The sequence below is a fragment of the Bubalus bubalis genome, chromosome 4 (assembly GCF_019923935.1).
Source record: "Bubalus bubalis isolate 160015118507 breed Murrah chromosome 4, NDDB_SH_1, whole genome shotgun sequence".
NCBI classification, from domain to species: Eukaryota; Metazoa; Chordata; class Mammalia; order Artiodactyla; family Bovidae; genus Bubalus; species Bubalus bubalis.
In genome coordinates this window covers 13334128-13347854 of record NC_059160.1, presented here as the reverse complement: position 1 = coordinate 13347854, position 13727 = coordinate 13334128, and the positions used below count along the sequence as shown (strand labels likewise).

Here is a 13727-nt window from a genome sequence, read left to right as displayed (position 1 = left end):
CATCTTGAGAAAATACAAAGGGGAGCATAAGAAATGCATAAGATCACAGGATGTCAGACCCCAGAGGGATCTTAGAGACAAGCTGGTCCAAGTCCACCACTGAGCAGAGGTGATAACTTCCACCCAGAGAGGGGAAGTAACTTGCTCAGGGTCACACAGTCAGCCAGCAACAGCCGGGCTGGAACCCGGGGCTCCGTGCCCCTCTGCCACTCTTTCCCACCCTCCCACCTGGATCCCAGGAGCGACTGAAGAGTTAACTGGTGCACATCTCCAGTGAAAAGCGGGACTCCTGCACTTCTAGAAGCGGGGAGGGAGGCAGTCTACATAGCTGGGCTCGCTGGGGGGTGTGGGGCTGCCCAGCCCGCCCCGCCCACCCCACCCTGATGAGACGCGAGGCACCTCCATCCATGCCTCCATCCAGGAGGGAGGAGAGGAAACAAAACAGCGATGCTGAGAATCCTGTCACTCCTCCCCCCACCGCTCCTGACTCACACCCACACAGGCGCCCCATCCCCGGCAGGCGGTGGAGCTCGGGGCAGGCGGAGGGGGCTCCAGGCAGAGGGGAGATGGGAGGGGATCGCTCGCTTTGGCTGCCATAAATGGTAAGGAATCAAGCACCTTCTGCCTGCATACACGTTTCTTTCCCCCACCTCCACCAGGGTCCCCATCCCCTCCCTCCCCAGCGCACCCTCCCCCCCAGGCCTCAGGGCCCAGTCAGGACCGTGTCCTAAATGGCTCAGACATCCCAGGGCTCGTGCCCAGGGCCCAGGCTCATCGGCCTGACAGGCTGTCACTCTGATTTGGGTCCAGCGACTTCTCGCCCGCAGGTGGGAGGCCTCCCTTCAGCAGGTGGGGGGCACAGTGACTTGGAACACACCTGACCACCCCCCGCCCCCTCCTGGCCACAGAGAACCCTAGGGCTGCTGCTGCTCACCGCAGGAGCATGGAAGGCTCAGGAAGGTCCTGCCAGCAGCCACATCTTCCTTAGTTGTTCAGTCTCTCAGTCGTGTCCCACTCTTTGCGACCCCATGGACTGCAGCACGCCAGGCTTCCCTGTCCTTCACTATCTCCCGGAGTTTGCTCAGACTCGTGTCCGTTGAATCAGTGATGCCATCCAACCACCTAATCCTCTGTCTTTCCTTAGAGCCCATGGCAAAGGGCCGTGGGGGTCTGCGGGCCAGGCCACCTTCACCTGTTCTCCAAACCCACCACCTGCAGGCTCCACCGACCATGGGGGAGAAAGTCCCTGCCCACCACACTGGACGCATCAGACCTTTTCCAGGCTTCCAGTATCACCTTATTTTTCCTGCCCCCATGTCCTCCACGCTGCCCTGCCCCCTCTCACGCAGAACCTTCCACGACTGTCCCACCGCCCTGCCTTCTCCCCGGCTGTCCATGTCCCATCCTCCGGGCCCTGGAGCCCCATTCTCCAGGTCCTGGAGCCCCATCCTTGCTGGCCGTCAGATACTCCCTGAGACCTGCCTCCTCCATCAAGACTGCTCTGCTCAGAAGTCAAATGGCAAGCACTGGACACAGAGATGCAGACATCGCCTGCCAGGGTCAGGAGAGCCCCCAGCACCACCTCCGGACACGGCAGCCACTCCATGCGCGGTGTTCCCTCCACTTCCGAGCGGCAGCCACAGGCCTCCCACCCCCTTTCTCCTCCTCCAAGCTCACCTCCTTCCCGGGATCCATCCCCAGGTTCACACCCTGCTGGGCTCAGATTCCCCTTCTCACGTGCCTGCCCCTTGTCCAGGCCAGTCTGGGGGTTAGTGAACCAGGGCTCATCACTGAGGACACATTTGGGGAATCAAGGGACTCAGCACTGAGGAAGGTCAGGACACCCCAAGGCAGGGCTGAAAAGAGCAACATGCCCACACCCACACCCCAGGGCATTGGCTAGCCCAGGCTCTGGCCCAGCATGGTCACAGGGGAGGCGTGTGGAAAGGGGCTGACAGGCTAGGATCCACGGGGGACACCCCAAAGGGTGTCCTGCCCCTGGGGAAGCCAGAATACCTACCCCCGAGAGACTCAGACACACCCAGATGGCACAGCCAGACACTGGGCATGCAGAGGAGCACCCAGGCTGCCCTCCTCACCTGCAGGAGTCAGGGCAGCCACGCAAACAGAAGCAGAGCCGCTGGCTGGGCCCCTGGGTCTCATGTCCCCACCTGTTCCTGCCCTCTCTCTCCAGGAGATGTGGAAGGTACATCTCAGTGGACGAGCAGACCCCAGGAGTGGCATCTGGCCCTGGGGGGCTGGCAGGGGGGCAAGCACTTCATCTACATTCTACCCTCCCCTTCTTTTGGCGTCAGCACCCGTTTTTTTCTCCAGGGAATTCTCCTCCTCCCCAGTGCTGATGGCCTTGTCCTGTCAATCAGGGACAGGACACCTCTGCCCACCCCTGCCCAAGGGTGGGCTGGTGACCAGCCAGCCTCTCTCTCCCACGGACCCCAACTCCTGAGCAGTGAGCTCCAAGGGTCACAAACAGCAGGAGCTGTGGCATCCTGCAGAACCAAAGGGGCCAGGCTTGCTGTCATCTGTCACCCTCGGCTTCTACTCTATGTGTGGTGACAGGACTGAAGCAACTTAGCACGCACGCACATATAAATGCACACACACACACTTACACTATGAAAGCGTTAGTCACTCAGTCGTCTACAACTCTTTGCGACCCCATGGACTGTAGCCCGCCAGGCTCCTCTGTCCATAGGATTCTCCAGGCAAGAATACTGGAGTAGGTTGCCATTCTCTTCTCCAAGGGATCTTCCTGACCCAGGGATTGAACCCAGGTCTCCTGCATCGCAACCAGATTTTTTACCTCTGAGCCACCAGGGAAGCTATTCACACATGCATACATGTTTGTGTACATACATACAACATCAGTCATATACACATGTGCACACGCATACACATACATATCTGTGTGTGCAGTGGGGAGGAAGCTCTGAGAATACACAATTTGTGTACCTCAGGGAAGATGCAAGTGCAGAACCAGACCGGTGGAAGCTGAGGATATTTTAAAAACCCTCAGCCAGGGGGGCTTCCCGGAGGTCCAGTGGTTAAGACTCCATGCTTCCACCGCAGGGGGCATGAGTTCGATCCCTGGTCGGAGAACCACATGTGGCCAAAAATAATTGTAAAGACTCTCAGGAATCTGTCCTTCCCTCTGCGCTATCACAGCAACTCCACACAAAGACAGACTCACGCTGGCTGTCCCGCACCCTTCCTTCTGCTTGTACTCTCTGTACTGCCACTGAGACATACCAAGAAAGGCTAAAAGAAAAAAACTCATCACTGAGGACTTCCCAGGTGGTCCAGGGCTAAGACTCTGCACTCTCAACACAGGGGGCCCAGGTTTGATCCCTGGCCAGGGAATTAGATCCCACATGCCATATTTAAAGATCCCACATGCCTCAAAGTAGATCTAAGATCTCGTGTGCTACAACTAAGACCCAGCACAGCCAAAGAAGTAAATAAAAATAAATATTAAATAAAAGGAGCAGCAGAAACATTCTTGAAAAGCAGAAGATGAGCAGACTTGCCCTACCACTTATGGAGACTTGTCATAAAGTGTTGGGAATTGAGACGGTGTAACACAGGGAAAGATGTACGGTACCCATCGGTGGGGAAGGGAGGCCTGGCGTGTGGGCAGGGGGGCGCTCAGACAGCTGATGTTACAAGAGGAGAGGAACAAGAGCCCTGCTCACATCACACACAAGTACATTCCAGATCTACAAAGCACTCAAGTATGAAAAGTAAAGCTTTCAGAAATAAACACAGGGACTCGCCTTTGATCATTCATTCAAAAATTTATGAGTGCCTATTATCTTGTGACAAGCACTGTCCTATTACCAGGGACATAAAGATGTCCCCGAGATGTTATATATTTCCTAAATAATACATAAAACGTACAATCTCACAAAGAAAAGAGACTGAAAAGTTTGACTGCATTAACGTAAAAAATTTGTTTATCAAAAGACCTGTGAAGAAAGTGAAAAGATAAGCTGTAAATTATGTTTGTTCTACACTCAGAAGACAACAGATGATTACCCAGAACATAAATAAAAATACCTAAATATTAGTAGGAAGTAGCAAACAATTCAGTAGGAAAATAAACAAAAACATCAGCAGGCATTCGCAGCACAGTGACTGATAAACCTAGGAAGAGAGGTTCACTAGTAATCAGAGAAATGCAAATTTAAAACACAACACAGCATTTTACACCCACTGTACAGGAGAATGCCCCAAATTTTCCATCTTCAGTTGCCACTCCACTGGGGGAAATGTCAACCGATGCTTCCACTTTGGAAAACAATCTGGCATTCTCTGATACAGTGGAGATGCAAGTATCCTAAATTTGAGCAATGCCAATCCTTGCTGTGTTCCCTGAAGCAGTTCTCCAAGTGGGGTCCTTGGACCTGCTCGACACTGAGGAACTTTATAGCCATTTGACATAGCCCGAACATTCCTACACACAATCAATGAGCTCAGGAATGCAGGGGGTCACCTGTGACTGCAGCTGGCTACCAGTCACACAGGACACAGCCATCCGAGCACTGGAAGGAAAAGAGCTGCTCCTTCAGAGATATTTTTGGAAGCACTGCCCTAGAGACACTCTTGCATATGTGCACCACGAGGCTTGTTTAAGAACACTCCCAGAAGCATGTTTGCAAAGAAGGAAATAACCCAATGTCATCACCAGAAGAACACACCACCGCACACTCACACAACAGAGCCCTCCAGAGCAGCGAAAACACAGACGCTCTTATAACGCACATCAACATGGATGGATCGATAAGTGTAACACTGAACTTCTTCAAAGTTCAGAAGGCTTCCATCTCTCACAAGTTTAAAAACAAGCCAGCCAAACGACACGGCGGTGTTTAAGGATGCCTACACGTGCAGACAAACTATAAAGAGATACACTTAACACAAACTGTCAGGAGAATGGTTCTCTCCAGGGAGGGTGCTGGGTCTATGGTCCAGGGAGGACCACAGAGACTTCACGGGTGTAGATGATGATCCCTGAACTACACGGTGGGCACATGTTCGTCATATACATTTTCAAACTATATGAATTTAGATATGCTATATTACACGTTTTGAAAGTTTTAAGTGACCATTTTTTTTGGTTAGTAAACACCACCCTTATGGCAGAAAGTGAAGAGGAACTAAAAAGCCTCTTGATGAAAGTGAAAGAGGAGAGTGAAAAAGTTGACTTAAAGCTCAACATTCAGAAAACGAAGATCATGGCATCCGGTCCCATCACTTCATAGGAAATAGATGGGGAAACAGTGGAAACAGTGTCAGACTTTATTTTTTGGGCTCCAAATCACTGCAGATGGTGACTGCAGCCATGAAATTAAAAGACGCTTGCTCCTTGGAAGGAAAGTTATGACCAACCTAGATAGCATATTCAAAAGCAGAGACATTACTTTGTCAAGAAAGGTCCGTCTAGTCAAGGCTATGGTTTTTCCTGTGGTCATGTTTGGATGTGAGAGTTGGACTGTGAAGAAGGCTGAGTGCCGAAGAATTGATGCTTTTGAACTGTGGTGTTGGAGAAGACTTTTGAGAGTCCCTTGGACTGCAAGGAGATCCAACCAGTCCATTCTGAAGGAGATCAGCCCTGAGATTTCTTTGGAAGGAATGATGCTGAAGCTGAAACTCCAGTACTTTGGCCACCTCATGCGAAGAGCTGACTCATTGGAAAAGACTCTGATGCTGGGAGGGATTGGGGGCAGGAGGAGAAGGGGACGGCAGAGGATGAGATGGCTGGATGGCATCACTGACTCGATGGACTTGAGTCTGAGTGAACTCCAGGAGTTTGTGATGGACAGGGAGGCCTGGCGTGCTGCGATTCATGGGGTCGCAAAGAGTCGGACACAACTGAGCGACTGAACTGAACTGAACTGAACTGAAAGTGACCTGGAGGAAGCCCAAACGCCTGGCATCTCTTGTCAGCTCAGATCCCGGCCAAGCTGCCCAGCACAGTCCAACCCTGAGTACACCAGCGGCCATGACCTGCCCTTGGAGCACCCAGGGCAGAGGGCCATGAGACCCCGCTATGTGACTGCAGGCCCAGTTGACCCAATTCACAGCACCAGGGACAAAGGGAGGCAGGGGAAGGTATGGTCCAACTGGAGTCAGAGGGAAGGGTACAGTAAGGCACGGCAGCCGCAGGCCTGAGCTCTGACACCCCTGCCCTCTACCGCTGCCTTCCACCCTATCCTCCATTCCCATTTCTACCCCATATGCCTGAGAGCAGAGGACATCCAGAACTCTGCCCAGCCTAACGAGACATCTGGGGCTGTGTCCAGGCCCCAAAGCCCTGCCCAGCACTGTCACGCCAGCCCTGGACACCTGACTCACTGTGGGGCCCCTGGGGGGCCACGCTCTCACTGCAGGAGGACAGTGGCACCACCAGCACCCACCGGGCACCGAGGCCAACGTTCCCGCATCTCTCTACGAAGCGGACCTGAACAAGGCACACACTGCCGCACCTGGGCCCCGGGACAGCCCCACAGGACAGGTGATGCTGCACATGTGGGGAAACCCAGGCAGCAGGAGGGGCAGGAGACCCCAGCCACACAGGCCTTGTTCCTGGGGACTCTGAGTCAGTAGGTCACAGGTCGAAGGGCAGGGTATCTGTCTGTACAAAGCTGCCTGGGTGACTTGAACCTATAACCCTAGGGAAGAGCCCTGGAGTGGATAGGAAGGCCCCCTGAAGGCAATCACCCTAGCACGCCTCCTGCATGGTACTGAGCTGCCTGAGGATTTGAACCCCACAGCCTGCCTTTCCAGCGGCTTCCCTAATGGCTCAGACGGTAAAGAATCTGCCTACAGTGCAGGAGACCCAGGGTTGATCCTTGGGTCAGGTTTTATCCCTCAGTCAGGAAGATTCCCTGGAGAAGGGAATGGCTACCCACTCCAGTATTCTTGCCTAGAGAATCCCATGGGCAGAGGAGCCTGGTGGGCTACAGTCCATGGAGTCATTTCCAAGGCCTCCTCCAGGCTCTCAGGAGGCCTGCCAGGACCCAAAGGAGAAGACGGCAGAGCCCTCCCGAATGGAAGCACGGACTGACGCTGTTAAAGGAGACTTCAGGTCCCCTGAGGTCCCAGGGCTGGAGGAGGACAAGCTGGGGGTGACAGCCCTCACCCTCCCCACCACGTGCCATTTTTAACGTCCCAGTCCCAACCCCCCGCCGCTCCTGCCGGCAGATTAGCTTTCAAATGTGAACAGGGACAATGGCTCAGAAGACTTAACTCTGCCTGACGGGTTTACCTCCGCCTCAAAGCTTCCTAACTGGGACCAAGTGAGCAGGCACATCGCAGCCGGAGGGGAGCGGCAGGCGGCTCCTAAGCTGGATTACCCACGGCAACAGCTTGCAGCCTGAGTGGCACAGCAAGACCTGTCATGGTGGCCACTGCCCAGAAAGCAAAACACCACTCTCCACAGAGCCCTGGCACCAAACCAAAGAACCCCAGCCACTCACCAGCCCAGGAAGCTACGCTCTGCTGGCCGCGTCCAGGCTGTTATTACCCATTGTCTCCTGTGTTAAGCCCATTTCACACATGCTGGAGACTCTGTCTGGATCACCCTTCTCCCTGGCCTCACACTCATCTATCCAGCAAACTCCTATTCATCCTTCAAAACCCAGCTGTCACTGTCCTCTCTGTATCTTGTTGCTATTAAGCAGTATTAATTCCTGGGTCATTGTAGCTCAGATGGTAAAGAATCTGCCTACAGTGCAGGAGACCCCAGTTCAATCCATGGGTCAGGAAGATCCCCTGGAGAAGGAAATGGCAACGCACTCCAGTATTCTTGCCTGGAGAATTCCATGGACAGAGGGAGTGTGGCAGGCTACAGTCCACGGGGTCACAAAGAGTCAGACACAACTGAACGACTTTCACTTTTTTCTTTTTTAAGAAGCGCTATGGAGACTTACTGCCCAGAACTGCAACTGCCTGACTCTTCTGTCAGGCTTACAGCAGGTGCTCAATAAACGCACGCAGGGCACACTAGCCACAGAGCAAACGATCAGCCCTTTCCACAGAAGAAACAGAGAAGACATAATTCACTAATGCTTTTTTCTAAACTTGGGCACTCTTTAAAAGAAACAGGAGGTTTTTCTCTCGCCTTTATCTCTGATGGACACAGACATTTTGGAGAGGGCGTCAGACAGCCACCACCCCACATGGGAGAAGGGAGACACAGGTTAAGTCAGGCTCCCAGGATGGATGCAGGGTCAGGGCCACCGCTGCCCCAGCCCAGAATGCCAGGGAGGGTGAGGGGTGCTCAGTGTCCAAGTGCCCGGGGGAGAGGATAGGCCAGGTGACCTCTCCAGCCGCGACTTCCTGGCCGGGAAAGCTGATCCGCCCTGTACAAGCCCAGTCAGCCGGTCCCCAGTGCTGGAGGCCCCTGCGCACGCAGCGGGCATTCAGGAAATAGTTGTGGCATGAGTGCATGGGCTCGATTGAGACCCCACAGCCCAGTGAGCCCGCCGTCAAGTTCAGCCAAGGGCAGCCGGGCGCACGGAGGCAGGGCAGGGCGAGGCCCCGTCCTCCGGGGAGGGCTGTGGAGGCGCCTTTTCTGTGCTCCTTGGGGGCAGCAGCGGACAGTGGGGGACAGGCCTGGGGCCGTTCCCCACCACGGTGATGGCATTTTCCCCGTTTCAGCGGGACTCTCTCTTTCTCCACCCTCCTCCTCCCCGCCCCCTCTTGACTGACACCAATGCTGGCTCTGACATGATTTAAAAATAGATATCAAGACAAGGAAGTTTAATTTTTAATGCTTTGGAAAGGAAGCGAACACAGCCGGCATCCCCTCGCGGCCACGTGCCCGGGGCTCCGGGTGTCTGCCCCCTCCCCCGCCGACCCACCCCGAGGATCCACGTGGAGCTGCCCTGCGGGGAGCAGGCTGGGAGCCCCAGGGTACGGGGCGGGGAGCCTTTCCATGCCTGTTGCTGCCCAGCTTGGCCTGTATGTCCTGCTCGGATTCTGTGCTGACCCCTCAGAGCCCACCCCCGCCTTCCGCGAGAGAAGGCAGCCCACAAACTCAGGACACCCAGGCCACCCCACGCGCACTGTGCACAGACCTTGTCCCGGGCGTCATGGACCACGGGGCAGCCAGGGCATCCGCTGGCAACCAAGCCAGTACCGAATACGTGCCCCCGAGGTGACTGGAGAGTTGAGATCAAGCTGCCCGCACCCAGAGGGCAAGTGGACAGCCTGAGGGGAGGCCAAGCTAGAGCCCTGCCCTCACACAGGAGAGGTTAATCAGGGCACCACCCCCACCCGACCCAGCCCTGCACCAGCCTTCCTCCTGCTCCGGCAGGCACCCTTGGGTAATTGGCCTTTATTAAGGAAGCAATCCACAAGGAACGGACTTTCCAAAGGGGCCAGAATGTCACCACTCTGCCAGGCATGATTTAAAGCGATGGGACAGCTCTCCAGCCACGTGAAAACTGACCATGATCCTGAGAAGCAATTATGATAGCACCCCCAGCTCTACCACCAGCAGCCCCTCTTCCATACAAGATAGGAACTCAGTGCGGGTTGGGGGGAACTGGGCTGGGGTCACAACGTGCCGTCCCAAGAAGGGGACAGAGGCCCCCAGCACTCGGAGCTCCCCCTGTACTCAGAGTTAAAAGCCCTGAGCCTTTTGTGCCCTCCTGGAGGGGCTTAGATACACCTGATCTCTGCCTGGAGAACTCCACCAGATGGTCCCGGGAGGCCAGTGAGATGGGGCTGACTGCCGTGGCCGGAGGACTGGTGGAAGGGCCCCTCAGGTCGGGGAAACGTCTGCCCAGCTCACTTCCTGTCCACCTTGAAGCCAGCCTTCTCTTTGGCCCCGAGGATCTGGGCAGGGTGTATGCAGGCCCAGAGGAGATGAGCTTCATTCAGGCAGGCTGACCTCTACCCCCAACATCTATATCAGGACCTCAGAAATGCAGCCCCGGGCGCCAAACTGGCTAGCACCAGCTGGCTCTAGTCCGCGGTGCCAGGGGCAGACCTGAACACTACCCCCTCCTCCGCCCAGGCAGGCGCCCAGCAGCCTGCAAGGCACCTGCCCTTTCCTGGGGAAGAGAAGGAGGCGGTGCCAGCCCCAGGGCTCCGCCTCCATCCTGCCCCCGGTGATGTCACCCCTGCCCTCACCAATACCAGCACCCCAGAAGCTCCACCCAGTGGCCAGGAACTGAGCCCACTCAGGCCTGCCAAGCGGGCTGCAGTGCAAGAAGGTTGCACCCCTCCCGGCAGTGGGACTCTTCCCCGGGGGCTCCCCCGAGGCAGGGGGTGTAGAGACAAGAGGCAGGTCTGGAGAAGGACCAGGTAAGCTTCAGGATCTATGGGAAGATCTCTATGTATGGACTGCAGGCCTCAGGTTCAACTCTAACGCCTCCTTAGAAAGAAAAGCCTCCTTTGGGGATGTGAGCCGGGAGACTAGAGAGCGGATGCTACACAATTCCTGACAATCGCTCTGGGTCCCCGAGGGCTCGGCTCTGACCGCTTGCCTCGTGGCCCCCACCCTCTCACTCCCGGCTATGTTCTCCAGGAGGGCTCTCCAGGGGTCCTGCCTCGTCAACAACCCCACCCGCCTCGGATCTTTCTCTCCGGATTTGGCTCTTCCCTCCGTGGCTCCCCCCATCTCGGACCCCCAAGCACCTCCCGCAGGAAGCCCCTGCCACACTGGAGCACAGAAACCACCAGCCCAAATCCTGGCCGCACCTGCTCTTCCCCCTCCCAAGAAACGCAGTGCCCACAACGGTCACACACACACACAAGCCTCTTTTCTCTTGTGCTGATTTTCCGTCGCTCCTAAGGTCCGGGCCTTATGTCATCGTCTCATACGCTAGTAGCATGAAAGAACTGGGTCTCTGAGACTTCAAATTTTTCCCAGCCCATAGCATGTCTTGAGAAATCTGAAAATACTAAGTAGCCAGAAAAGACTAGGAGAGAGTGACTTCTTGCCTGGTAAAAGACAGGTGGGAGGTGGTTTCTTAATAGGAGAAGTTTCCTCACTGTAACCAAAAGGGAAGGCCATTCCACCGACCGGCTTGTTCTTGGGATTGAAAGTCGCTTGTCAGCCTACAGCGAAGCAACTAGGAGAGCCTGCACCACTGACAAGTTTGAGAACTGACTTCTCCTCCCCATCAAGTGGGACGTGGGAACCCCTACCCCACGTTTGAATTTTGTGCGCTGATCCTTCGTCCATTCACCCACAAACACATAACTATTAATAGTGCCTTCTACGTGCAGGGCCAAGGTCCCTAAATTGTTGGAGAAATGAAGAGGCAGTCATACCTACTCTGGCCAGAAGGTGGCAGGGTGGGGGTGGGGAGGAGCGCAGCTGAGTGGGAGGTACTGGCCAGGGCAGGGAGCATCCCATGAGGGTCTTTCTAGCAAGAGAGGGGCATAGGCAGAAAGGCAGAAAGGGAGGTCGAGACCATGAACAAGGGCAGAGAGGGAAGCCATGCACAGTGAACGGGCCACATTCATGCAAATCCGCAGGCACCAGAGAAATACACACGGGTGCTTGACTGACACTGATGCTGGCAGATGAGCCAGAGGACCAGCAGCAGCTGCCCAAAGGCAGCCCCAGAATCATTCCTGACATTCCCATGGATCCGCCCCAGTCTCCCCTCACCACGGGGCAGGTAACATCTTACAGCCGTGGCCAGAGGACCCCAGGCCATGGAGGTGTCTGGGGAAATCCTACACAGACCGTCTCAGACCAGGTTCCTGAGAAGAGACGGGGGCTCCCTCCCCAGAGTGAAGGCAAGCAGGCGGGACGTCCCGTAACTAAGGAGGTGAGGCTGTGAGGGAGACCATCACGACTGCTCACCCCCACTGGACTGCAAAGGAAACCAGTCCTTGGGGATGAAATGACTTGCCCAAGGTCACACGAAGAGCTAATGCAGAACCAAGGCCGGAGGCCAGGCTTCTTCCTGCCCTAGCCTGAGTGCACCCTGTCTGAGAAAACTCACCCTGCCCAACCCTACACACCCACAAAAGTTTTTCAGTTCAAGTGGGTCAGTTCACACAAACTCTTGAACACCAAAGCACACTGCGCCCAGCCCACTGCACTGAATGACTCCCCTTTCCCCCCACCCCCCCCCACCCCCGCCCCAGGGACTCCTCCTGGACCGTGGGCCGCTGACAGCCTCCAGGAGGCAGAAGGACAGCCCTGGGGCAGAGCCAAACATCTGTGCTGATTACATACATCTGGGCTCTGGAGGAAAAAGGCAAAGGCAGAAGTTGGGCTGAAGGAAGAACCAGATATGAATGTAAGTTTTCAGATTCGCCAAACTAGTATAGATATTTCTCATGCACACAGGGAAGGAAGGAGAACAGCAGATGGAGAACAATTCCGAGCCGCCCCACCCACTGACACCTCCCCTGGAACAGCATCTCTCACCAAGGATGGGGCACGCCCTTTGTCCCTTCCAGCCTCCGGGTTCCATGGTCAGAGCACATGGTTGGCCTGCTTGCTGCCCAGTCCACTGCAATCCCTCAAAAGCAGCTGCCGCCACCCGATGGCAGCACCCCTCCCACATCCTCCTTCTCCCCGCAAGCCCCAACTCCCTGGGGGGTGGGGCGTGTTGGGCAGAGCTGCAGGCCACTCAGAGGCCCCCTTGACCTGGGACAGGGGCCCCACAGCTTTTCCTGGGATTCACTGGAAGGAGGGGGGAGGGGCATGACCTCCTCCGCTAGCCGACCTCATGCCCATAAAATGCTGCAGACTGTGTTCTACTACATGCAGGAGGAATATAAGAAGAAACTCGGAAAACCATCTGCACTTCTGCCTGAATTCAACTCAAGGTCACAGCTGTTAAAAATTCCGACCCCCACACCTATTTCTGCACAGGACCCAGTTGGAGGCACGGGTTTCTTGGGGACGGGGGTGGGGTGGAGGAGGTGGCGGCAAACTTCAGCAGCCTCCTAGGAGTAGAACAAGTCTCTCCTGGAAGAGTTGCAGTCTCCATTCAGCCACCAAGGAGAGAGAAAGATGTATGAGAGAGGGAGGGGAACTGTGTTTTAAGACCCACTTACCACTGTGCAGAGAGCAGGGCCATGCTGCTCCGAGCGGGTAGAGGATATGTGCTTAAGCAAAGAGGAGAGGCCAAGGCAGGCGAGACACTCGGAAGGACTTACCCAGAATATCAAATTGAAGAGGAACATCATGTACTTGAGGCAGCACAGGCAGCCCCTGGCCATGTTGCACTTCTTAAATTCTAGGAGGAAAACAAAGGACAGGTCCAGGTAAAACACCACGTACTTGCTGCCTTTGGGCGCATTGTACTTGTCGGTCTTCACGCCGGCCTCGGCGTGGCTCTGGCCGCGGGAGCCCGCGGTGCCGTAGAAGGCGCCGGCCGTGAAGCCGCGGCCGAACGGGCGGCCCGAGGTGGACGGCTTGGCAAAGTCCGAGTCTTTGCTGTCCAAAGATGGACTCCGGTGGATCGAAGAATCCTCGCTACTCGACTTCTCCATGCTCGCGTCGCTCCCGGCGGGCGCGGGGGGCGGGGGGCATCGCTCCCGGAGTGGCACGGAAGGGGCGCCCGAGAAGGGCGCGGGGCTGCGAGCGGGTCGGAGGAGCCTAGCACGCCCCGGCTCAGTCCCCGGGAGCGCCGCCGGCCGGACTCCGCGCTGGGGCCGGGGTGGGGGTTGTTGGGGGTGAGGGGGGGTCGGGGCCCCGCTCCCCACCGGCCGGCCCGGGAGGGCTCTGC

The 13727-nt window shown here is 56.1% G+C and overlaps 1 protein-coding gene across 1 annotated transcript in view; it reads right to left on the bottom strand.

Moving 5' to 3' along the window:
- The window catches only part of TSPAN9 (tetraspanin 9), a 191774-nt gene that overhangs the window by 63396 nt on the left and 114651 nt on the right, over positions 1-13727 (bottom strand). Inside the window, exon 3 of the mRNA XM_044940975.2 lies at positions 13156-13235. Within this exon, the coding sequence (XP_044796910.1) occupies positions 13156-13218 (63 nt within the window). The 5' untranslated portion in view covers positions 13219-13235. The remainder of the gene's footprint in view (positions 1-13155; positions 13236-13727) is intronic.